The 27,554-nt window shown below is 38.4% G+C and overlaps 1 protein-coding gene across 1 annotated transcript in view; it reads right to left on the bottom strand.

The window, feature by feature from the left end:
* Positions 1–349: 349 nt before the first annotated feature.
* The window catches only part of DNAJC3 (DnaJ heat shock protein family (Hsp40) member C3), a 28,420-nt gene continuing 1,215 nt past the window's right edge, over positions 350–27,554 (bottom strand). Inside the window, exons 2-12 of the mRNA XM_062487809.1 lie at positions 22,559–22,669; positions 19,462–19,586; positions 18,345–18,419; positions 12,602–12,754; positions 11,135–11,316; positions 9,151–9,270; positions 7,303–7,408; positions 7,085–7,205; positions 3,194–3,326; positions 2,293–2,441; positions 350–1,876 (exon numbers count right to left, since the gene is read on the bottom strand). Of these exons, the coding sequence (XP_062343793.1) occupies positions 1,719–1,876; positions 2,293–2,441; positions 3,194–3,326; positions 7,085–7,205; positions 7,303–7,408; positions 9,151–9,270; positions 11,135–11,316; positions 12,602–12,754; positions 18,345–18,419; positions 19,462–19,586; positions 22,559–22,669 (1,433 nt within the window). The 3' untranslated portion in view covers positions 350–1,718. The remainder of the gene's footprint in view (positions 1,877–2,292; positions 2,442–3,193; positions 3,327–7,084; positions 7,206–7,302; positions 7,409–9,150; positions 9,271–11,134; positions 11,317–12,601; positions 12,755–18,344; positions 18,420–19,461; positions 19,587–22,558; positions 22,670–27,554) is intronic.

The raw sequence follows: 27,554 nt of genomic DNA, 5'->3' as shown, positions 1-27,554 counted from the left end.
CTGGAGTGCTCTCCAGCCCTGAGCATCTCTTAACAGTTCAAGCAAAAACATTTCCAACAGCTTACAAGCACAAGTTGTAGAAAGTCATTCAAGTTGGTGAGCGTGCAACACTGGAGTTTAACAGGCTGATGTGGTGGTTTTGTACCGTAAACCATTAGAAATCAACACACAAGCTCCTCAGTTTGAAGACAAATTTGTGAACACTGACCTTTAAATTGCTGTTGAAAAACATTTTACAAAAATTATGTTGGTGAAATATTTGAGGCTGGAGGCAAGGGTTCTGCTTCAATAGCAACTTCATCTACAGTAAGAACTGCCCTCCCCCCCCCCCCTTCAGACTGAAGGCCTTATTTGCTAATTTCATTTGTTTTACTGAGGCAGCTTAGGTTTTCAAGTGTCAGAAGTTGAAGCGAGAGAGGATTCCTATCAACTGATTATTGTTTTCCAGTTAAAATCCAATCAAGAGAACACTGATGAACTGTAATTCTTGCACTCCAAGAAAACGGCTGCTAATGAAACTCAGTAATTATGTCAGTAATTATGACAGATGCAGTTACAGAAGAAGACTCCTCACTCCTACCAGCTGCAGCCCTGGTAACACCACACAGTGCATTCACACAACTCCACCAAACCCATTTTAAGTACGTGCATATAGAAAAAAAATTTACAACAGACTTTTGGCTAGTGGGAAGTGAGTCCCTCTCTTTGCACACAGTTCTCTCTGCAGTATCCATGGTGTTACATGAAACACAAAATTACTATCCTTTCCTGTAATACTAACTCCCTGTTGCATCACCCAGCAGAATTAAGTTGTATTACAGGGTAAGGCTGGAGTTAATATCACACTCCTGCAGTACACTCACATCACAACCTGTCTCAGTTTGACTTTATGTACAGAACCAACAAATCACTGCAGTCAGGGAACTGTCACATTAAATTGTCTGCTCAAATCTCAAGCAGATATTTTGTTAAAGTGCAAACTATTCAAAAGTCATACCTAAACAAACACCTGAAATCACAATCAGAAAAGTGTTTTTTCGAAAAAACAAGTCCTTCCACCACCACCACCACCTCACTGCTGACAATTCCACCAAGGAAATCACCCCAATCAATTTCAGGTTAGTGAATAACAGAGTGAGCAGGTAATTCAGATACAGTTACTCCCAAGCACTCTTTATCCAGAGCAATTGTTGGGACTGGTTCAGCACACAGCCTCTTCCCCACCTCTGACACTGCCAACATCAATCCAGCAGGTGGTCACTTGGGTTTCCTCTTAAAAATACTGGGAGATGGATCATTCTGCTGAGCACAACCAACAGTTTGTTAACCTAAAGACTACTGTAACTACCCTTGCCATGTTTATTAGGCCCCAATCCAGAAAAATATTTACATGCATTTTTATCTTTAAGCATATACTTGGGTTTTTAAGTGTTGTCCTAAGTAGCATCTTACTGTTTTTTCCGTCCATAGGAATAAACATGTTCTGCATATCCACAGCAAATACATAGGCAGCACAGCCCCCATCAGTGCGAGCATGTCAAGCTCATCACAAACCAAACCCAATGAAAGAAAAAAAGGAGCTTTCTTCTAGTGCAGTAAGACTCTGGGTTAAGGACAACATTATAGAAATTAATATTTTGGGTCTTGAACTGAGAGACTTTTTATTTTCCAATGAATTAAGTAAAAAACAGCAGCAGCCAGCAGAAACAGTCTTGGCTCTAACTGAAGTGAAATTTGAATGTAAATGGTCCTCCTCCAGAACCAAAGGGGTTGAATCCTTGCCATGTGTTCCAGCTCCTATGGAAAGGGTTGTTGCCGCCCTGCTGACTCTCCGCATCCAGTGGGTCCTCTCCCGCATCGAACTTCCGCCTCATTTCTGCAGGAAACAAAACCAAGGTGGCATCAGGGCACAGTTATAGCAGGGTTTCCCTGGAGTACTTCAGTTGCTGTTTTAATCTAAATGCAGTTTGCAATAGCACTTGAAGCAGAAGGGGACACACATATCCTTGACATAACTATATCCAGAGTCAGTCAATCTTAGAAATCTCTACAAGACGTTTTCCCTAGAAGAGACCTTCAAAAGATAATTTTTATTTGACTTTTAACAAAAGTCACTGAAACACAATAATTACAGATTACATCTGACTTCACGCAACAGACTGGATAAAAGTATTAGTGCACTGCTTTCTCAAGGGGAAAAGGGGAAGCTGAAATGCTTGTTATGACTTACACTTTTGTTTTGTATTTGATGTAAAAAAAGTAACTAAAAATATGAAGCCACTGCATCATTACCTGGGTCAGTGAGGACTTCTTTAGCAGCTGCAATATCAATGAATTTCTTCTCTGCTTTCTTCTTTTCTTCCTCACTCTGGAAGTTATCAGGGTGCCACTGGGATGCAAGCTTTCTGTAAGCTTTTATGATTTCTTGCTTTCGAGCATTTCTGGATGGATAAAATTACAGATAACTTCATTTTCTAATTGCTAATATGCCACACTAATAAAGCTTAAAATAAACACAGAGACACTAATAAATGGCATCAGGAAAGTTATGAGGTGATGTTAACCTTCTGCAAGTGGCATTGGAGACTCCTTACATAAAACAAAGGAAGCAAGTTGCAACCTCAAGCAGAGACTCCTCACTCTCTCCTTCACCACCCATGTACTCCTCTTGGAAAGATGCTACTGCCAGTGACTCTGCAGAATATAGTTCTCAGTCTGAGGAATTTACCATCAGACGAATAACAAAAAACAGATCAAATTAGCTCACAACTGGAAGGACAACCAATACTAGTTCAGAACTTTGCTTGCTCCTCATTAGTTCAGTCATTCCTTCCAGACCCTTCCAATCTATCACACTATCTGCCACAATTTTTGTTACTTGTAGTAATTCTTGCCAGTCTTCATTTCTTCCCCCACTCATTCATATGACTCAGGATCATCCATACTAAGAATTTCTTTCTAAAGAATTTATTTCCTCTCTTCCTGCTGTTGTTTTTCCATTCTTTCTAAAGGAATTGTAAACAAACACCACTTTACAAGCCCAATGCTAAAAATCAGTACGGCAGAAGAGTGAAGATAGCAAGATGCAGAACAAAAATTAACACTCAGCAGAACAAATTCAAGTGATTAGCCCTAAGAGTACTGGTGTAAATAACTACCTTTCACATCATTATCTCTGGAATTAGTATCTCACCTTTTTACTCCCAGGATTTTATAATAATCCCTCTTCTGTGATTGCTTCAGCATTCTCTGGGCACGTTCCAGCCCTTCCCGGATCTGCTGGTCATTTTCACTATTGGCTTGAGCAGTCTCATAGTCTTTAATCGCTTTTATTAAAAAAGTCAATGAGAAAAGGTTACAGGACTCTACAAACTTCCAGTTAAAGAACTCAGCCACCCAACAAAACTGAAGCTTTGTTATTACCACATTTAAAGAGCAAAACCTTAGTTTCAACTTGACAAGTTCTGTTTTGTTTTTTTTTTTTAATTAGAAAACCTGGGAATGGAGGCAATTCACTTTCACATATGAATTAGGTAATTTTCTTTCTTTAGATTCATCATATTTGTGGGAAATGAAAGAGAAGGGAGAGTACCAGTGTAGGTCGCAACATTCTCTGGATGCTACTACAGTCACAAGGATGAACATGAGTCTAGACTGGGATGAGGAAACAGAAACCAAGAAGAAAGATCCAGCAGCTAGTACTTGAAAAGCCCACTGCACATTGGTCCCACATTGTTGTTCAACTGAAGGATAAATTAACCAGAGTCTTTAAATTAATATTCATTCTACTCCCCCTGTCTGCAGTCAATCAACACAATTGAAAGTCTCTTCCTCTTTAGTGACTATAAAGATAGATTTCAGACTACCAGTAAGTTCATATTGTTACCAAAAGGCAAGTTTTGGTTTTTTTACATCTCTGTATGCATAACATGCAAACAGTTATATTTTAGTGGTTTTTTTTCCAAAGGCATGCTCCCACTTTTATTTCAAAAGTTGCATTTCTCAGGAATGAAAGCAAGAGAATAAATTTTTAAGAAATTTGAGGTCTACACTTCTTTTAGCAAATTCTATTATTATTGCAAGTGCTTAAGACACCAAGTTTATATGTTCTTTAATATCAAAATTTATCAAGGGAAGCAAGTTGAAGTCTTTAATGAGACTGCTCTTCTTTCACTACTATAATCCTCAAGATCTCATTCACAGATCCAAGTGTCTTAGGTTTCTCGAGTTAGACAAAGTACTTGCATCAGATTATTTCCAACCAGATGCTATTTCTCAGCAGGTGTTACATTTGTTTTTCACTGTTTCTGAGCAAGACAGCAGGAAGTGCTAATGAATTTGTATTACCCAGACATCTGATACCACTGCAATCTTGTTTCAGTTACTGAAAAAAAAAAACAACCAAAAAAGTACTGCCAGAGCCCAAGCAATTTCCTAGGCTACTACAAACCAAACAAAATTTCTAATTATTTTCACATCACAGGACACTGCCTTTGCTGCTGAAAGCATTTTGGCTTCTACTGGTATTTTTCATAATTTGTCCAGTCATTTAAAAAAAAAAAAAAAAAAAATCAAACAGGAGTGCACTAAAACACATGCTGAATATATGCTATCAAAACTAATAAAAGCAGTGAAAATGCAGGGATTTCATGATGCTGTTTTATTGTTTCAAGCATTTTAAGCCCCACTGAACTTAATCTGCTTCAGGTAATAGTAGGAGGGGCTAGCAGAACGCCCTGCCAAATACAGGTCAGATTGCTCAGCCTCACTGTGCACCACATCACCTACAGCACCATCACGGGAAACCTGCTCAAGGAGTCAACTAATTGCCATAACAGTATCAGATTTCTCTTCTTTTTTTCTAAATCAATGTCCTTATTTAAGGACTGCAAGCATTAAGCACAAGGGAAGGTATTCCAGTGCTGCACACTGCAGAGGGAATGCACCCAGCACACTCAGCAAGTACCCACTGCATTTTCCCTCTTTATTTTGATGGTACACTCCGGTGTCAGGATTTTTCTCTTTCAGAGAGCAAATTGCTCTCTGGAGGGGTGAGGGTTGGAAGCAGGTAGCGCAGGATGGCAGCTTCATGACCACAGGAAGTTTGCTATGAGGCCAGGAATTATTACTAATTCCTAGTATGTAAAGTGAGATATTTAATCAATTCTTTTGAGTCACTATTTCTAAAAGCAGTAGTGCCTCACAGGCAGAAGAGTCACTGCTGCTTCTTACTGGCCTGCCATTTCAGAAAGCTTCCTTTCATCCTGCTCCATGACATGAAAGGAACAACTACTTCCCAGTGTCACTTAATTTAAATACTTCAGTCAAATCTAACTCTCATTATTTCAATACAAGAATATTCAGGATCTCTCAAAAGGTAATCATGTTGCATCACTAAACAACTTTGCTGGCTTTGTTATCTTGCCTAATTTTTTAAAATGGAGACAGATTAATTCTGCATGTGGAATGATGACTAATTTCCCATCAAACACAAGTAACTGCAGACAACTTACATCCATGCCTAGACTGTTAAGAGAAATAACAGAACCAGTTTATGCTCCTACTGAAACCTCTACAGTAGGAGAGTAGGGAGGGGGGGAAAATAAAACAGAAAAAAGTTAGTATGTTCTGACTAATTTTGAAACATCAAGGCAGGTTTTTTTTCCTTTTTTGACAGAACTTGTGCTCTAGATAGACTCCTGTACTTGAGTTACACCAGAAATGGAGTCATTAAACATCTGTCTTTGTAGACAAGCCCTGGATCCCATGTGATTATGAAGTAATTAAAACCATTTCATGAACACAGCTATACATAGTGAACTGCATCTTGAACACTTAACAATAATCACCTTCAATGTTCTGAATAACAAGTACTTTGAAATTTCCTGCCTTTAACAGGAAAATGCATACCTCCAGCTTGAAATTTTTTTTGAGGAAGAATGAGAATAATTTTGCTCCTTTAAATATGAGACGACAATTTTAATTGCTCTGGTGTTCTCCATGGCAAAGTGAAACCAGCCATCAAAGGATAAATGAAGACACCTCCAGGCAGAGGAACATTAATGGGCTGTAATGCTGCTGATGGAGGCTCTGCTGGAAGGCAGAATGTGACTACAACCACCTCACTGCTGTCAAGGGCAGGAGGAAGGCACAGTTCATGCTACAGAACCATGAGAAGCCGAGTTCTGCTCTAGCATGGTTCTTCCCTGGAACCAGGCTAGGCCAAGCCCAGCAGGCACGAGCACAGGAAATAAGCTCTCTCAGATCCCAGGTATGTCCTTCTCTGTTTCCTTATATCCTGTAACTGGGAGGCATTTGCACCAGCACAAGACCAGCTTGGCTATATCGGCATTAGTGCAGAACCTTGTTACAAAACTTTTCCTTCCTCCAAGTCACAACAGTTTTGAGTCCCCCTCCATGGAGGTATCTAAAAGTGACGCAGACACAGCACTCAGGGACACGGTTTAGTGCTGGACTTGGCAGTGCTGGGTTAATGGTTGGACTTGATAATCTTGGAGGTCAATTCTACCTCTCTGTGTAATAGGATGCATTGTACAGAAACTTCATATGGAAAATGCAGCCTTGGGAATACAATCAGTTTACTCTCTGAGCAAAACTACAGAGATCCACAGAGGAGAAGCAACGGCTGTTACCTTCCTCTGCCCTCAGCACATGCTAGAGAAGAGAACAGTATCATTTCATGCTGCCATCTCAAGACCTGAAAATGGAGCTCCTAAGATGCATTTATATTACCCTAACTCTAATTACCTTTACCTCTAAATGCAATTCTCTGACATTGCTGATTATATAAAACGTCTCTGAGTTGAAAAAGCTGCAGTTTCATAAAACATCCTGAACACAGTCCACTGCTGTAAAGACAGCTCTGCTGTAGATAAAACAAGTACATTCCACTTACATTAATCAAGACAAAATTACCACCATGCATTTTTGTAAATCTGCAACTACCGGGGCTAATTAAGAGTAACAGAGTAGAATCAAAGTGCATGTTAAAAAAAAGCCTTTGAAACGCTAACTACTTTTTAAACACCCACATAAAGTATGTGCCAATGATATACAAGTGTACCTTCTTCATACATGTCTTCTAGCAAATACGCTTCTGCTCTGTCTTTCAGGGCATTCACGTTGGTTGGTTCTACCTGCAGAACTTCTGTACAAAGTTTGATGGCTTCTGTAGCCTGCTGATTCTAGAGAGGCAAAAGTAAAACCAAACTCATGTAGTTGTGGGAGTTTTGTTTTCTGTTTGTCTTGAACACATTTATAGAGGGAGATAAGCAGAATTACCTTTGATAAGCAGTGACAGATCCTTTCTTTGGCACGAGTAGAATAAATTGGGACTTCTGGCTCAGTTTTCATTACAGATTCATATTTACTGATAGCATCTTCATATCTGTTTAAATCATAAAGCGTAGTATCATTAAATGTAATTACTATCTCAGGGTTGCGTTTTATTTTAAAATTCTTAAAATTCACAGATTCCCCCATTCTTCTACCAAAGGACCTTCCCTTCATACTGCAAAACAGCATGAAGGAAACTTGCAGGTACTTCAAGAGTTACATCCCCATTCCCTTTTCTGTGCTGTGAGACAGAAGAGCAGGCACTAGGCCTGTCAGGCTTATGCAGAAGGTAACAAATGCCATCCCTCACCAGGTACAGCCAAGGGTCTCCAGATCTGCTTCCTGTCCAACATGACACTGCACTTCAAAATCAGCATCTCCCCCACTGATACCTGGATGGACACAGTTCTGTGCTCACAGTAAGAGTCCAGATTATCTGCACACTACAAAAGGTACCTATTCAGAGGTACAAAAAAGCTCCTTATTCCAGTTTTAATCAGGCAGTATTTTATCATTTTCTTCTTCAGAAGTCACAAAGTAAAGTGCTATTTTGCTGTGAAGGCCTCAAAATGCTAAAGTTACATGGTTTGAGTGAGAAACCAAACATCTGCCCAAAAATGCAAAAGTGAGGTTGAATCTACAGGTTGCTACAAGCTGGAGAAATGCAAGCTCTCAGACTCCCTGAAGCTACACTGATTCTAGATTAAATAAGTGAAAAGAGTCCAAACAGACTTCTGGCTAAAACTGGCATCAGTTGTGTTTATTCACATCCTGATGTACTTCATTTAAAAAAGCCACCTTGACAACGTCTAATGATTTGTTCGGGGTCCTTACAGCTGGATGTCATGTGCTTGGGACCACAAAACTGACATAAAGCAAGAACTACAAGAATACAGAGGCACTGCCTATAATTTAATAGGGTGCATAAAAGAAAAAAAAGCTTACCAGTTCAGAACCACTTCTGCCATCAAGGCACTGCAGAGTTAAGTGGGTTTAGTCTTAAGATATGGTCCTTTCATTACAGAATAGCTGAAGTTGGAATGAACTTCTGAAAATCATCTGGTCTAACCCCACTGCTCACACAGGGCCACCTCTAGAAATCTGCCTATGACCGTGTTTTGCATAACTTTAATGTGGGGAGACTCCATAACCCCTCTGGACAAGCTACCAGTGGAAATAAGGCAGTGTAAAAAAACATTTCCTGATGTTCCAAGGGAATTTCCTGTTTCATTTTGCACCCATTGGCCTGATCCCATCACAGCACGCCACTGAGCAGAGCCTGGCTCAGCCCTCTTTGCACCCTCCCTTCAGGTACACTGATGAAATCACTCTGTAGCAGGGAAGTCTCAGGGCAAACACTCTCAGCAACCCCAGCCTTTCCTTGAAGGAGAGAGATGTTCCCCACCTCAACTCTTAGTGGAACTTCACTGGACTTGCTCAGCAGCTTCATCTCTCCTACACTGGGGAGCCCAGTGCTCAGGTGTGGTCTCATCAGTGCTGAGTAATAATATATGAGAACTGAAAACTCCCATCACTATGTTTGTCTCACTACCTGCTGCAGAAAGAAGTTAAGTATGCAAAAGGGACACAGAGGTATCAGAAGGAATCAGAATAGAATAATTGCTATGCGAGTCAATATTTATTTTAATTGTAATTTGGGAGCTCTGCTCAGTACCCACTTCAACTGACACATGCAAAAAGCATCACTTTAATCAGCTCCTCAATCAGTAAGTTGGTACCTCAACTGTGGGGTTTTTCTATTTTTTTCCCTTTAATATAGCAGTGAATACTCACCTGCCTTCCCTGATTAATTCCTCCGCTGACTCGATCTGCTTATTGAGCTTCTTTACTTGCTTATAGAGAGAGAAGCATTGCTTATGGTCTTGGTCCAGTTTCAGACACTCCCGGACCTCACTTTTCACAGGGAGGTAAGGAGAAGGGGAAGAAAACAAACAAACAAACAAAAAATCTAGGTGACCACATACTACATTTTACCTAGAGACACAATCAGCATATAAAATCTGTCCAGAACAACACTTGAGTTACTTACACAAATCTCTCCCTTCATCCAAATATTAATATAAAGTGAGACCAACAAGAATCCTCCAAAATATACAAGGATATTTATCTGGTTTGGTTTTAATTCTTTTTTATTGCCAAGCACACAAAAGATTAAATGTTACATTAATAACTGAAGAGCACCTTTGAAGAAAAAGGCACTCTGTGAAAGAAATTATATTTAGCAGTTATTAGATGAATACATAGGAAAATAACCATCAATTGCAATTCAGATATATTACAAAAATCCTACATTGAAGTGTATTTGTGCTGCTTGAAACAGAAAGCTCAGCTAAGACACAAACCTCCTTGATGGAATCTCAGCCAAGCCTGAGTCTCATGTTTCACTGTGAGGAATGTTTAATCAGACTTTGATTAGGGAAAATATCTCTCAAAATAGTCCAAAGTTTAAAAAAGACAAAAAACAAAAAGCCTCTACAATGCAATCATAGGAAGGAATAAATGTTTTAGATCCCATAGAGTCATCACAGCACAACCACAATGTCAATTTCAGTAAGATTTTGTAATCTCTTCCTTTGTTCCTAAGCACAGACAAAAATATCTTATTTGAGAATAATGAGACCTTTAAGAGGAAGAAACTACGGGAAGGACAGGAGTAAACACCCAGAAAACCCAGGAGAACACTTCCTTAGCATATCTCATGATGCAAAAAAATAATGGTAACGGATAAGAATAAAGGAAAGAGGCTTATCCATTCTGTTCTTCAACAGTGCCCTCAATCATGCTTTTAAATAACAAAAATACCACCTATACTTACAATCACTGAGCAAAGTGATGGCCACCTACCAAAAAGTCATCGGAGGAGTAACCTATGAACTCACAAGATTAAGTATGCTTTGGAAAGGGAATGCCAAATGCAAACCAATTACTTTCATTACTTCTGGCCAGCAATAAAACATATTTTGCAATTACAACCACATGCAGTTTCCATCTACCAAGGACATAAACGCAGTTTTTTTCAGTTCTCTTCACCTTATTGAAGGGATTCTATGGCAGAAATCATACTGGAAGGATTCTGGACATGAAGGCAGCACATCTGAAATTATGATTGGCACAGAAACCACTTCTGTACAGTAGGAAGGATGCCACCATTTTGTGCAGCTAGGCACAAACTGAACAGTCTGGATCTGCCAGATAGAGTAGGGACATATATGAATAAGAGCTTAAACTTAACTCAGTATGAATAAAAGGATAGGGTATTATCAAGAAGTCATCCAGGACTGTCTGCAGGAATGAGAGGCAAACAGCTCTGCACCCCAAGCTCTTCATACTTGGATGTTTATTTATTCTTAAGCTTGTATACAAGCTTAATGTATACATCTTCTGTTTGCATCTTAAACTTAACTTCAGTAGAGATTTAAGATTAAAAAACACCTCCACTACTGGAAATTCAGAGAAGTCTTCTGGGAGAAATACAATGAAGACAGTACTTGTAAGCAACTTCAGTGGACAGGGACTCTGGCTTCTGTTTAAGGAAACAAGATGCCTGGAACCACTGATGGCTGGTCTTGCCAAGAATAAATATGGGTGTCTTCACTGCCAACCCTTAGTTTCTAGAAAGAAACTTGCTCTATCTGATCTAGACCACAGTTGATTGTCTATCCAAATCCCACACAAGAGATAGTTTGTTGTTTATCATGACTTAGATAATTATATTTTGTGTCTCAATTATAATGATTACTGCAAATAGTAAAATTACCTGAGAGATAATTCATGGTCCCCCAGCTGATAATATATTCTGCTGATTTTATAGAAGGCTTCAGTATTATCGTTCTTTAATTTGGCAGCAGCTTTCAAGTCACTAATGGCTTTGCTTGGTTCCCCTTCCTTTATATAACACTCTGCTCGAAGTTCCCGTAGGTCTGCATCCCAAACACAAACCTTGAGAAATCAAAATTAAAGCTTGTTTTCGGTCCATAACACTTCACTTATTTTCCTCCCCCCCCCCCCCCCCCAAAAAAAAATCCCATTTAATTTCACTTTGCCAACTGCAATAGCATAAGGTTCAAGCTGCATGCAGAGCTCATGAAATTAGCATCTCTGCTTCCTGGTGGATGCTGTGATGCACCTGCCCAAATAGAAAAACAAAGGCCTGAAAATTTTGTAAATGATTCAATGAACTCATGCAGAGAGATGAATTAAATCTACTGGCATTGCTTAAACTAAGACAGTCTGTTGAGCCTCCAGGAAAGGATATCAGAATCATAAATTATTGTATCTTCCCAAAAGAATAGAGGTAATGAACAGCAAGGACCAAACTGTTCGTTGTCCTCCAGGAAGAAGCCTGTGGGTAAGATGTAGGTCCACCAAGTTTGACCTTAATATCTGGATTTTAAGAATAAAGTGAGATAAAATTGTCACAGTAAGGCAAAACTGATTACGCATGAGGAACTGCCTATCAAAATTTGGTTTAGGGAATTCAATCTGTGTCTTATCAGCTGTTTGGAAACTATCATCTTAGAGGAGGTTTTCCTGCTTTTCCACATTGCCTCCCCATAAGCCAATTCCTGCACTGTGGGAGTTCTGTCACCAAAAACCCCAAGGTTGTAAACTCCAAGTCAACAGCACTAATGTGTATGAGCAGAGTCATAGCAGTCTTTTAGTACACTTCTATATGACAAACAAAATGCCCACATGATTGAGTTGTTTACACTTGCACTATCAGGCTATCTACAGCAATTAAGATTCAACAAATACAGATACCTAAGGAATAAACTGAAAATTCAGCTATCTATCTACATTTTTAATTTTGTGGAGTTTTTTTTATCTTTTGTTACTTAATTCTCTCAAGATAAAAACTGTCTGCATATATCCAATGAAAAAAACCTCTAACTCCTATAACCTGGCAAAGCTTCACTGATTTCAGAAAAACTCTCCCAGCTTCCCCAAGAATACCAAGTTGTAGAAAAACAGGAAAGTATAATCAAGGAAGTTATCTGTAATGGAAGTTTCACTGAAGTATCTTTAAGACAAAGTATTATTCTGACTTCTTCTGCTGCCCTCTCATCTCTCCAACATCATTACAGACCCACGGTGCTCAGCATAAGGAAAGCGGTTACACCAAAGTTATTTTCACATCAGAGAAGAAACTATTAAACAAAAACATACAGATGTCAGATAGAAGCTCTTACTTTTCTTTCACAGTACCATTTGACTTAACACTTACTGCCAAGATTTCATCAAGAAGAGAAATAGCAGCTTCATAATCCTCTTGCTGGTAGGCAGATAATGCTTGAGAATGTAGGCGCTGCAGCTCATCAGATTTTGTCAGCTGAGTCTGGGCTTCTTTTTCCTCATTATTGCTAGGATTGGATTTGAGCTGCAAACATGAACAAGGAGAGAAACTCAAATGCTTGTTCAAGGATATCTTTCAGTCCAATTAATAATCATATCATGGAGAACTGACTACAGCTGCAAATAAAGCAAAATGAGTTTCAAAACTCCACTGGAAGCATTTCTACCTCTGAACTTCAGAAGAAAGAAGCATTTTGAGATTCAATACAAGATGTCAGAAGCCAGAGAAATCCAATTCTTCAAGATTGATCAATCATCACTGGACACATCATACACAACAGTCACTGTCACCCATCGCCTGCTGGACCTTGCAGACCTCTTTGTAGCCTAATTAATTCATCTCTGCTGTCAGTTATTAAACACTGGATTCCTCAGCAGCAGTAGACAGTGTAACCATGTGGTACAAGTGCATCTCTCACTTTAAGCACTAAATATAACTTCATGGCAGAAATAAAGGAAAAATGTTCCAGACAGTTGTTACTGTGAAAGCTGTATTTCTTATATTTCCCCCAGAACGAGTGGCTACAGCAGCAAGTTAAGCAGCTACAGCCAGGGAAAAGGCTCAGCTGGGCAGTCATGCATTCTGTTTCTTACACAGTTTTAAACAACTATGTTTTAAAGTCTAACCTTTTGTCTACAAGGACTCTCATTTCTCTAACCTCTCTCTGAGCAAGCAGAAGTCATTACATTGTATTTGCCTTTTTCACTTAGGTTTATCTTTCCAATGAAAATTCAGAAAAAGATCTTTCAGGCAACTTTACTATCACCCAGGACAGCCAGAAATAATCTCAGACTTTCCCTTGCAAAGCCATGGAATCTGTAATATCACTGTAGCTTGAAAGAAGCGCTGGCTTCACACTTGCTGCTGATCAGAATGACTTTCAAAGTTTAAAAGGGACAGATCAGCATGACTATTTTTTTTGTCTTTAAATAAAATCTTGCATTATCTTGCATTCTATACACAGCGTGTAGACTAAAGGCATTCAAAGACATCTGGTATTTTTTCTTTCCTCATTTATCTTGAATTGGCCTCCTCCCTTTTTCTCACCAGTAAGTTCTTGAAACACACATATTTTGTGCTTATGTCTCTAATGCAATTCAACTTCAGCCCTCAGAAGTCCTTTACCAGAATCTCCCCTGGTTCTACCACTTGACTGTATGAAAGTAAAGAGCCTAAATGCTATATCAAATTCTTACACAAGTCCCACACTCTGTCTTCAATTCCTCTTTAGAAATCTTTTTGAACCCCATGCAGTTTTTCGTTTTACCTGGCAAAAATCAAGTTGTACTTATACCTGAAAATTCTCTTTTATTCCCTACACTGTCCTTCAGCAAGAGGGGAGGAAAATCTCAGGAGTTTTCTTTCTTTGTAGACTGATTCCCAATATAAGTATCATAGTGCTTTTCTTCCAGCCAGAACTCCGCCTTCAAGCTCTGGATGCTGTGCATCCACTTTCTCCCTAAAATCTGGAGCCTATAGCAGAGGCAAATTTCTGCACCTGTAATTTTAAAAAGTACCAAATCTACAAAACTCTCTGAAGTTCTAACCTCTTCAGTTCCAGCTGACTTGTTTGATTTCTTCCTTAATTTCTCCACATTTTCTTCTTAACTTTTAAGAGCCTTTGGTATGGATGAGCCTTACACTTCCCTAAAAACTTATGATAACACTGCACTCCTTAGACTCATGGTATGTTTCTTGTAATATACTTTGAGAAAATGCCAGTGGAATAGAAACAGCAATATTACAATCATTTAGGCAAGTCCAATAGTATTCAAGACCATCTCAGTGAACCATCCCAAGTAATTTTAGGTAGAACAACAAGTCCAGCTAAAGACAGGGAAATTTTTCAAGGTATCATTCAAATGAAAGTCGTTGTGTGTTTGTGTGCTACAGTATAATGAAAATACACACTCATAAGCTCTTACTAAGTAATTAGCATATTTCTATGATGTTTAAATCAGTAACGTTAACTAAAGCAAAAAGAAGCCTGTTCATTCAGCTTGTCAAAAACATCCTGAAGGGAACTGAGGGAACCACCATAGTTTGTGGCATGTAAGATCAAGATATCCATGCACTCAAGGACAGTGCACACAGGAAAGCCCTGCCTTGGTAACATATCAGGTAACACAGCTATAATGAGAGACAGATGGGAAAAAAACCACAAACACAAGGAAATATTTAAATACCTTTTATTCCTTAACTGGGAAGCTACAGATGATCACTGTACCACAGAGGAATGTATTTGGAAACCTCCAATGTTACTCTGATGTGGTTAAGAGAGCCTCAAACACCCAACTTGATTGCCCAGTAGCTTAACCTAATTTGATTAACTTACAGGGCCATAAGATGTCCTCTCCCACCTACATCCAAAACAGTACTATTACACATACCAACCAACCTTGGAAAGCTGCTGTCCAATATATTTGGCAACAGGCAAGGGTTTAGATGAGAAAGCAATTTTGCAGATGTACAGAGCTCAGTCACTTGGTCTTGGCTGACATCTAGTGGAGCTGGAAGTTGTGCCTTCGATGTTGAGTTTTGAAGTGTTTGCTCTTCCAAGGCTGACAGAATTGTGTATTTAGGACACCTCAATTTACAGTATTTATCGCAATATACTGCAACTGTGAGCATTACAGTCAGTCTTAAAGACTAGAATTTAAAAGAAATATAACAATTTGGGCCTTTCCTCACTTTCCAATAGGCAAGGCAGAAGTTCTGCTCTAATTCTGTACCTTCTACAGAATTCACCAACTCAAAATGCTTGTCATTTTCTCTTGATCAGAGAAACAGAGTCACTAACAACACTGTAAGGCACATACACAGGGCTGCCAGCATTTGCACTGCTTTTTTCACCTTTCCAGAAGGCCTTCCATCAACCAAAGTATGCCAACATCCCTTTTATTTTCAGCAAAAATGCTTACAGATAAAATAAACATTCCAGGGCTTTGACAGCTTAAGGCCCTGGACATGTGTTGATGCATCCATAGATCTGTCCTGCTGACTTCTATTAATTAGAAACAACTAAACCAACCAGAAGGAACGTGATATTACAGCATATGAACACTAAATCAAAGTTGTAGCAGAGAAATAATTACTATTCATATAGCAAGAGCAAGAACTTTGAAAAAATCAAAGGAATTCTGTTTACTCATTTCATGTGTAAAACCTGAACCATGTAAGAAAATTTAATCTGCTTGATTCATCTGTTGGCCAAAAGGAGACATTTCTAGAAATGTAGCATTGCTTAGTATGTAACGGCATAAGTCTGAATCACACCCTCTATCCAAACCTCATGATTAATTTCAGCACACAGGAAAGTACAGTGTATAAAAAATAAAAAAAAATAACACATGAAGGCTAGAATCTCAAGAGGCTCTGCTCCCAAAAAGGAGCACTGCATCCTTTGGAGCTAGGCATGTCCACTGCCTGCTCTCACACCAGCACTGCCCCACAAGACAGACAGTATTGATATCCCATACAGGACAGGAATATACAGACAAACTGCTTAGCAATCAATCCTTGAAAGATATTTAGGGTGCTCACCATTAAATTTTTACTGATACAATGAAATTATATAGAAAGAATCTGAGGACATGAATTTTCCTTTCCTTTCCTGAGTGCACACTAAAGGATAGGTTTACTGTTACATATGAATAATAGTTAAAATTTTTTTTTAAGTTCTACACAAAGCCACTGGTCTTGCAAGCTGGGAAAGTTTGCCTATCATCCTTCCCTCCATTTAGATAGGCTGAATTTTTCTTGCTTTCTCTCCCTCAAAAATGACTGCATCTCCTAAACTGCTGAGATCCCTTTTAAGGAACATGACTTACAAGAGAAGGAATGGCAAATTTGAAAGATTCAATAAAAAAGGGAAACCTCCCAAAGAAATACATATACTACTTAAAGATTTCAAGGTATGTAGCACAATTAAATCCACTCCCCACATGAATAATTTAACCTATTACAAAATTACCACTTTAATATTTATTAATTTTGCTTGAATATACTGTGCTTAACTGAAAATTATGCTCTTCAAGACAGACCACTTCACAGCTCTCTAAGTATATAGGCAATACTGCTCACGGAACAAAGAAAAATGGAAGTCAGGTTGAGGTCTAATATGTTTCTTTCATTAAATCAGCTTCCAGGAAGAAACTCTGTTCTACTTCAGACTTAAAGCCTGAGTGAGTACTGAACCTATTTGACTGACCAAAGGCAGCAACAAAATCTTTGCAGCAGGTTTGGAAATAGAGAAAGACACTTGACAGTTGACTGGAGAAACAATTCCATATGCATTAAGCAATACTTCAAGAATCACTAACTGCAAAGAAATGCACACACAGACTCACAATCAACACTGACACTGCATAATTGCTACTGCAGCAACTGTGTCCTCAGTTAATCCGAGCTGAATGACTCTTTCCCACATTTGCAGACAGCAGGGCTGTGCTGCTATCAGACCACACACTCCTAAGAAACTTACTGAGCAAGAAGCAGCCAGAGGTGCCATTATTACATGAAGTTCAGAATACACTGCTGGAGCTCTGCTACAGACACAAGAACTGCCTGCTGCATTTCTACCTGCAAGAGCCATTCCTCAGAGCTGTCCTGCAGAGCATACAGGGCAACCAGTCTGGTTTTGTCACCCACACTCACTAGCAAGATTTCCATTAAACATCTGCAATCTGCACCACACAACCTCTTTTTTTTGTCACTCTTTTCAAAGAGAGCCAACAAGACAGCACTTGTCACATTGCAAAATCATCTTATTTTGGCTTAAGGGACACACCAGCTGTTCAAACTAGCAACCCTTGAAAAGCAAGCAAGAATGAAGAATGTATCTTATTTATACTAACATTTACACAGATTTTGGCCAGTAGAAAAGAAACCAAGATTCACATTCTCTGAGGGTTTTTTTCTGGGGTTAGATCAGTTGACCTTTGCAGCATAGGGCTGAAATGCACAAAATATCTATCAAAACTAAAAAAAGCCCAATTGAGTTTTACGTAAGAAATACCCAACTACCTATGTATGGAAACAGCACAATTCCTGATCAGGGAGAGAAGGTACTGTCAAGACATTCATAAAGATGGAGAACTCTGCAGATTAGGAGACAGAGAAATGTATTGATTTATCTGTTCATTGACAAATTAAGAGCCAACAATTCTTTTGCAACCGGTAGAAAGAGATAGGAACCTGCAAAGGTTGATCCATGGTGCCCCAGTGATTTCGCAGGTAGACATCAATACAGTGATGTAAACCAGAGTTCAACTCCATACATCGAATCCCACATCACTTATTTCTGAATGAAGGCTGCTTCCTAATACAGCTATCAGCAAGCAGAGATCATGAAGCTCCAGCCACACACAAAAAAGACTTTTCAAAGTGCTCCATTGTTTCAGACAACATCCCATTTCATCTGCATCACTATACTGCAACTTCACTGGTCATTTACTAATACAAGGTTGCTTAGCTACTACACCTGCAAAGAACAGGAAAGAAACTCAGGCCCAGATACCATATGCTCTATACCACCTCAGAGTTCAGATGTGACCTTGGCTCAGAACCCAGCCTTAAAAGTAGTGATGTAGTTCAACACTGGTCTCCAACTTACCACATTTTTAAAGTCATCCTCTGCTTCACTGAATTTTCCTTGCTTAAGCAGTAAGTGTCCTCTCTGCAATCTTGCCTGAAATGAAACATAACTTTTTATTTACAAATGGGGATTGAGCGAAGTATGAACACAAACTTCATTTTCTGAAACAGAGATCATGACACCCATTCTTTGTCTTTTTGATTTAATGATGTCCTCACAAGGCCTCTTTAAAGGCAAAGGACTGCTCTGCACCAGAACTGAGGGACAAAAAGCAGGTAATTTTTATGGAAAGAACTAATTTGAAAAGTTTCACAAATCAAAGTGAATGCGACTTTACGCCACTTTCCTGATTATCACTGCTTATAGATTAAGTAAATAGCAGAAATAATAAACAATAAGCAATTTCCACATTTAATTCTTTAATTAAACTCTCAGCGTAATAGAAGCTATGTAAAAAGAGAAGTCAATGTCAAACCAAGAAGACTTTGATTTATAATAAGAATACCTTCAAATTAATACAACAGTGAATTTAACATTTGCTACTTTATTGTGAGGTATACAGGACATGCCACATGCTCACAAAAAGGGGAGGTGAGAGAAGCAGCTGGGGAGGACTCCAGCATCAGTTTCCAACTAGTGAGGCAGTCTCCATATAGAACACAGAATCAAGAAAGGGGTAAGCAAATCAAAACTTTTAACAGCCACAAAAGAGATTAGGACAGCTCCTGTAGAGAACAGATACCTCAAATCTAATTCCAATTAATAGGGGAAAAAAAAAAAAAAAAGCCATGTATGCTCTCTTCTCCCTGCCCAAAGCCATGTATGCTCTCCTCTCCCTGCCCCAAACGGCAAAGCCTTGGCAAACAACAGAATAACCACGAGTGAGAGAATGGTCAGTAGAAATCCATGAACTTAGTACAACTAGCAGCTGTTCAAAGAACTGTCTAGACTGTACTCAGCACAGCCGCAAATTAAGGCACATACACCACTATTATTTTATCCACTTTAAAGCCCTCTGAGGGATAATGTAGTCTCTATTCCTGTTGAGCAAAGTCTGAAAAAATACCCCAAACGTTCTTTGAAGCAGTTTTTTTTTCTTTACACTTGAACAATCTTCAATTCCAATAATACTTACTGATGTGAAGTCCTGCTTTAATTCAACCACTTTACTTAAGTCGCGAATTGCTGCTTTAGATTTGCCCATGGCTAAGTACACAGTGGCTCTTCTGTAATAAGCAATGTAGTTCTCAGAGTCTCCCTCTGCAAATGAACAAACAGTAATCAGAATACTATCTCAAAGCCACTGAAATTTCTGGTACAGTGGAACTGTAATGACTAAAAATATATCATCTGACTTTTAAGCCACTGGAAACAATGGCATACATTAATAAGACATAAAATTTGCAACATCATGCAAGCAGTATTTTCTATGCAGTTTAATTATTTAACAATAAAGATTACAGAAATATTGTAAATGGCAAATAATTGAGAGTGAAGGTCAAATATGCATGTGATCTTCAGCTTCATACAGAACAACCTCTATGTGCTAATGCTTTACCTCCAACTGCAGGCTACATTTCAAAGCACATTAATTCATCATTTTCCAGCCCAGGTGCTGATCACCATATCAGATAAATGCAAATATTCCCAAAATTACTAATATGTTAGTGCAATGTCAACACAAACACAAACTCTTTATATAGTTCATTGAAATATAATCAACTTCTTTCTTTAGTAACAAGGAGGGCACCAACACTCCCTCTCAGCAGCAAATGCACACACACTATCAAAACATGAAGGCTAACTTCAGGGCCCACACATTTCATGTTGTCTCCTGGTCAAAATTCCAGGACCCAGCAATTTTAACTCTCCAAGCTAGCATATACACTTGTATGAGAGGTAAACATCAGGCTCTGAAAACAAGAATAATATTCTTAGCATTCTTCTCTACACAGTATTTCACAGAAACAGGTGACAATTACTGGGGGCTCTCAAGGAAAAGTAACTTCAACCACCAAAACAACCTAATGCTGGAAGACAGGAAACCTTTTACTATGCTATTAAAAACATAATCAATCCAGAATTTGCAGACAGGAACATCCATATCTGAAGAACAGAAAGAGTATTTTATTTCCTCACATCATTTGAAGTTAAAGTTGAACTTCAATATAAATGGAAGAAATAGCACTACCAAAAAATTTTATAATCAGCAACCAAGTTTCATAGCTGGTCACCTCCATTAATAAAACACTAGTTCAGCTCTGACTGAGAAAGCTATCTGCTCTCTTCCTCTACAATACCTTGGTTGTGAAAATGCTGATCTTCAGAGCTGAAATTTAATACAAACTCCCATGCTGTATGCCTCTGTGTGTCAGCATTATAAACATAAAATAAATTCAACTATTACTATCCTTAAAAAAGTGCTGCATTGAGTCCTAAATGTACAGGTTAGGTACAAATTGACAGCTGAAATTAAGGAATTTTATTAATACACAAAGGATGAAAGGTAGGAAAGAGCTAACACTGAGAGCACATTCCAGCATCAAATGATTATCTGACAGATAGTTTTGCCTCAGTACTCCAACAGTAATGAACAGCAACTGACACTTACCCAGACAAAAGGCATAAGCTGGGACTGAAGAAAGAGTTGAAAATTTAGCTGAAGAGGGGTAATACGGACAGTGTTTTTCTTCTGTTTTAGATGTTTGCAAAAAAGCCAAAAATAGACTGGCTGAGGCAAGACAGAAAGATCTATTTACCTCACAGTCTACAACAATGTGGTACAAGGAAAGAATTCTTACCTCCTCACAAGCAGTTGGCAAACAATGCTTAAAATCTTTTTAAAAAAGGCAAATCCAAAGAAGAAGTCTGATGCAAATGAGGCAATTAGGCTAAAATCAGCAGTCAACTAAGAACCCCACAAAGGGCACAACTGAGGTGGTCAAAGCATATTTCTACAAGCTGCTTAAGCACAGCTGTCAAAGCAGTGGGTTTCACCCCAGCAAGCACCTCACACTGCTGCTGCCCCTACAGCATCACCAGGAACTGCACAGCCACACTCTGAACTGGTCTCCTCATCAAATCCAAGTTCAAGTTTGCCAACCAGTAATAAAGAAAAAATCACGCTGTAGCACTAACTGTGGACAGATCACACAGAAATGCTTTGGCCGCAACACACAAACGAAAGGAGTACCACCAGACTGCATCTAGGTGGAGCAAGGAGCTTCCATAACAGAAAAAAGGGAAGTTGCATCCTCCATTCTCTTTATACAAGGGAAGTTGATATTGAAGAATGTAAAGAAAATATTAATAACTCAGAAACAACCAGTGTTTCATTTATACCTCACTATTAAACCAAGGCATAAATAAAAAAGGATCAACAGCACAACTTATCAATGTATCACCTATTAGTATATCAGTAATATTCTTTTCATAGAGAAAAAATGCACTTGTACACATTATAACAAAGTCCAAATTAAAACCACACCATACAATTATGAGACCCCAGTGTTAATGGACACTGCTCTTTATTGGTGCTGTCTCTATGATTCAATTAAAAGATTTTAATCAGCTAAGCTGGTTTAAAATTCTTAAAAGCAAACATTTAATTTCCCTGTTCATTGAAAATGCAGAACATAAAGTAAGAAAGAACTCACTAGTTGACTACAAGAGAGGGGCAATATTGCTGTCCACTCCCAATTCAGTATCTCAAACTTGCAGCACCAGTTTCACTAAGATATCACCTACTTCAAGATTTAATTAAGAGAAAAGAAGAAGAGAGAGAGCAACTATTTTAAACACTGAATTTTTTACAGCTCTGGATAGGAGAAAGCATAGATAAAGTCAGCCTTTCAAAAACCTACTCATACTTTGAAAAACAACATAAAGATGAAACCTGATCTTGATGGGATTAGACAGACAGGGAGTACCTCATCAAATAATATCAGAGTCTATTATAATTCCTTTCATACAGCTAGCATCTAGAACAACACTGACTTACACGTTTATGTATCGTGTAGTTAATTTAACAGTTTTCTTTTACCAAAACCAAAGCATAAATATTCTACTGCATCTCTGTTGGCTTCTGTCCAAACTGATGTATAAAGATACCCCAACTTCTAGGACTCACAGAAAGCAATTTGCAACAAAGCAGGATATTTAATGAAGCAAACAGTGGGAAAACTCCACCCAAAGGTACTTCAGTACAAGAGTCACCTTCCCGAGATACGTACCTATAGCTGCATGAAAGTGAGACAAAGCATCCGCCAGCTGTCCAGCAGCCAATAATTTCTTTCCCATTTCAAGCTGCTTTTCCACTTCTGCATTTATTCCACATTCAGCTCCTTAAACAAAAAAACAAAACAAAAAAAAAATCAAGGTTTTTGCCATGAATGTGCATTACAACAGGTTTTGAATTATAAACCAGTTTGATTATAGCAAACACATACAGTGTTAATACAATACATGCAGCAAACCATTATTGATAGAACAGAAGTCACATCTTCCTGCACTTTAGGTAACCTCAGAGGTCTTTTCCAACCTAAGGGATTCTGAGATTCTGTAAAGCACCCTGCAGCCTAATAACCTCATAGCATGTCCCATTTAGGATGTGCCAAAGCACACAAGACTCTGCTTTGCACCCCACTGTGAGAAGGCACTGAATACACATCTACGAGTTCAGGAGCGTACTCTGACTTTCAATTTCAGAACAATCTGGAAAGCACTTGTACACATACATGCAGCAATTACACAAAGGCTCCAAGTTAAAATTCATGATGGTAACTTAATTGAGAACTGTTTGGCTACTTAAGAGATTGGCTTCTCATCTACTGCACTTTTGTCTCATCTTCGTAATTTCCAGGGCAAACTTCTGCAGGACTGCAAGTTTTTGCAAACAATTTCAATTCTCACTCCTTTTCCCGTTAAACAGTACCACAAAAACCATACTAAAGTGGTACATCTTTGAAGTGCCACTCTGAGTTAAAAGCTAATACACTGCTGCTGCTCAGCCAACAGGGAAAGAGTATTGTTGAGAAGAAATGAGCAGTCAAGTGCAAGTACATGCAGTACATACATCAACTCAGCAACAGCTTTTTCATGCTTCCTGCAGTCTTCAGATCAGGGTAGAATTTCACTACAAATTACCCATCAGCTTATGACTATTAAAAAACTTTCACACTAGAAATTTTTTCATTTTTTAAGAGGATACCCTATGCCTAGATTTCAGTAAAGTAGCATTGAAATCCTGAATAAGCACATTACGTTAAACCAAATGATTTATAACTTATTTCACTCCGGTTTTGCACTGAGCTAATTCAGATATGCATTTTAAATATTAAAAATGCCACAGCACTTCAAAGGTGTTTCTTAGAATCCAAATAAAAATGTTACAGCACAATTGATCGGAAAGTATATCCAAACTTCTCACACTGAAAGGTGGTTAAACAGCAATATATTTGTAATGAATGAAAAGTAATTTCTTATCACCAAATCATCATGATTTTAGACGTACGAGCTTTCAATACCTGGGATCTTAATTTTTCTTTTCTACTTTATTACACATCTCATAACTATTAATTCCGCATTATAAGAAAGTCTTTGAGCTGTCTATAACAAAGTGAACAAAATCCCCTCTGCATCCACTAGACAATATAAAAATAAAAGACTGACAATAATTCAGCAAGCTGGATTCAAGGGCTTCAACTCAATTATTTGTTTTAGAGCAATGACAGAAAACAGTTTTTGTTTATTAATGGAAATTACTCCATAAAGTCCCCAATTTCCAGTGAATATTTTTTGTTTAGGCAGATGGAGTTAAAATTACCTACATGATAAATAATTCTTATTTGAGGCTCTTACTAAATGATTTATTTAAAAGTCAATTCTAGGTATGTAAAAAATGCATTCCCATTTTATGCAAATGTCCAATTTGCAGCAAAAAAGGACATTCTTCCTTGTTCACTTTGCTTTGCTTAAAGCTTCAATCATCAAGTAGTCCAGTGTCCTTAAAAATGACCAAGGAAGCATTAGAAACACAATGAAAAAAATCAGAACTGGAAAAAAAAAAAACAAACCTCACCACAAATTTGTCTGACTTTGGAAGTATGCTAGCAGTAAAGCAGGTATCAAAACATAAACAGAGTGAAGTATTCAGCATGACTTAATACCAACTAGAAACTCTAAGTTTCATCCCGCCTGTGTTTCCCCACACACAGATACCTGAAATCTTTCAAAACTTGTCACCTGGGAGCAGTATGCTAGAATTGAGATATAAATTACTCTTTGAAGAACTTTCCATCTACCCAAGTATGGCATTCCATTCCCACAGTCTCAAGCATCCTTGTTTTACATACAGTAACATCAGGAGAGCTCCAAGAATACATTTTTTCCACAGTAAGATGTATCTACACAATTTGGTGTCTTTCAAACATGTTGTGCTCAGAACAATTTTAAAGTTACGTAATAATTTGGGTGGAAGAGCCATTTTAATCCTTGAAAATAATGAAGACAATTAATAAAACAAACAAGAAAGGTGCCTACTGCTAGCAAGCAAGTAATAAAAGCAGAAGCAACATGGATAAATAAAGAAGCAAATTGTGAAGTCCTGTAGATTCCCTGTAGAATGAGACTAATTATACTTGACATACATTAAACTATATATTAAACCTCAGCTCTGCAGGATGCTGAATATCATAAATCAGTGCATGAATCTCCAGGAGCAGTCAACATCATCAGCCTAAACATGATGAAAAGTGACATTCACCATAACTATTCACTCTGCACTGACCTGATAGTTGGGCTGTTTATTCACAGAAATCTATTGCTTATTCATTTTCTGGCTGTAGGCAAACAATTACTCTAAATAAAACATCCCACAGTAGACATCTGAAAACCGGTAGCATAAGCACCAGAGTCCAAGGACTCAAATTCTCTGCAACCTATTTGGATACCTAAGTACTCTTTGGTCTGGGAGTGAACCTAAGAAGGAAACTGCAGCTGGAGCAAAAAACACATCAAACCCCACTCCACAGAGCTCTTTCCAACAGATCCTCATTGGTGAGCTGGATACCACAGGCCCAGTTGAAGAAGCTCTGCATGCTCCAACAAGAAACTAAATTTACCCACGAGATCTGCAAGTTTACAATTTATTTTTAAAAATTTCCACGCATTTCAATTTGAATGTCATTTCTAAAGACTGCCTAAGTGTTAAATATTCACCCTGGGCCTCAAACAATCACACACATGAGCCCAGCTGTTAAGTCAAGTATTCTGGATAAATTCAGAGCCTGTAGTCCTTGTGCTGGGGCAAGAGTCTAAGAGGACAAAAAGAGAAAAAACAAACAAACAAAAAAAAAAAACCGACCAACACAAAGAAACCAAACAAACACAAACCCCCAAACTCTTCCCAGACAATTAGTACTGACCCTGACAACTTAAGGGACAATAATCAGAAGGTGCAGGGAAGATGAGCAGGTGCAGCTAACCTGCCTTTCCAGTTAAATACACTCACAACAAATAAATTATAACCTCCTGGTAGGATTTTTGTTTTATTAGGATAACTGGTGCTAATATGTAGACACCTAAGTCTATGGACTTCAAATATATCCTTGTATAATTGGTCCCATCCACATTGCAAGGAACCCAAGAAAGCCCTACAACTTGAGAACAGTTTCAAGATGTTACATTTGTCTACAGGCTCCTGTTTTCCCCCACAGGACTTCCACCTACTTTTTTCTAATTCTTGCTCCGAAGCTAAGTAACAAGATTATGAAAATAAACAGAATTAGTTCCTACTGTGTACCAAAACCAGTTGTTACGACGATAAAAAATCAGCATGCATGTCACTAATCTTAACTGCATTCATCCAAACCTTTATTTTTCCCCCCACAGAGGAGATTAATCTTGTCAGCCTTATCCTGTCAGGAGAGTGGGAGATTCTGTTTTTGCAACATTTTTTTATCAGAATGACCCTGAATCTTAAGTCTGCTGTTATTTTTAAACAGTTTGGTCTTTGCTTTAAGTATATTTGCTAACATGATTTTCAAGAACCACACTGAACTAAGTAAGGTGTGGACAAGAACTGACAGTTTCAGAAGCAACACTTCTGACGTTTACAATGAGCCTCAGAGTATCCAGTTGAGCCATGTATAACTTCCATCCATCAAGTTTTCACTCCCTCGGTTTGCAAAGGAACTTGGTAAATACAAGAAAGACTGGCAGACACACACAAAAAAAAAAAAAGCCCCGCCCTCAAGTAGTCTTTGCTATTAGAGGCCAAGGAAAAAAACCAAAAAAAGCTCCCAAACTTAAGGCAAAAACAAAAGGTGAGGGGAGAAAAAGAACCACTTAATGCTTGCGGTCTGACAGTAACTTACTGAGCTCTGTATACTCAGAGCCCATTTATTCTTCCTCATATTACATTTCCTTTCTTCTGCTACGAGGAAGGAGAGGGGGAAAATGAACAACACTCCTTTATTCCTCCTCAGTCACCTGTTTTTGTTGTGATTACTGTGGACAAACAGCAATGAAGAATGAATCTTCCCAAAAGAGGATCTGTGCCAAATTCATCACAAATTGGGGTGAAGAGAACGAATCAAAAATGTTTTTAATGAGTGCATTTACCAGCCAGATATTCATTGACATCAACTGTGAGATACGAAGTTAATACAGAATGACTCTTCCAGATTCATGAACTGGATGACACAAGGCAGACTTCTATTATCAAGACGCCAGGATACAAATTTAAATGTGACTGTGAACACCTTTGAGCTCAAAGACCAGTAATATTCATGGGGGGAAAAAAAAAAAAAATCTAGATACTTAAATAACATACCCCCCCAAAAAAAAGCCTCTAACTACACATTATGAAAAATTAATTCATGAACTAAGTAGTTAGTGAATTCAGTGAATAAGATCCAGTACTACCACTTCTCATTCTATTACTGTAGTCGACATCTTTATTAACTGAAGTTAAGACAATGTCCCCCAAATTAGGAAATGTGGCAAGCTCAAACGGCCATTAAACCACATACCTGAAATAGGCTGGCAACTCTAAATAAAGAACCCTCAATAGGAGCACCACCACCACCACAATCTCACGGGGGGCAGGAACAGCATACTCTGACAAAAGTTACTATTTGTCTTCTAACATTACTAGAATTCGTATTTTAAAAAAGGCAATTCGACATCACAGTACGTGGTCTAGTGCAGGGTATGAACCTCATACTG

Source organism: Cinclus cinclus, chromosome 2, assembly GCF_963662255.1.
Source record: "Cinclus cinclus chromosome 2, bCinCin1.1, whole genome shotgun sequence".
In the NCBI taxonomy this organism is placed as follows: domain Eukaryota; kingdom Metazoa; phylum Chordata; class Aves; order Passeriformes; family Cinclidae; genus Cinclus; species Cinclus cinclus.
This window is presented reverse-complemented; position numbering and strand designations above follow the sequence as displayed.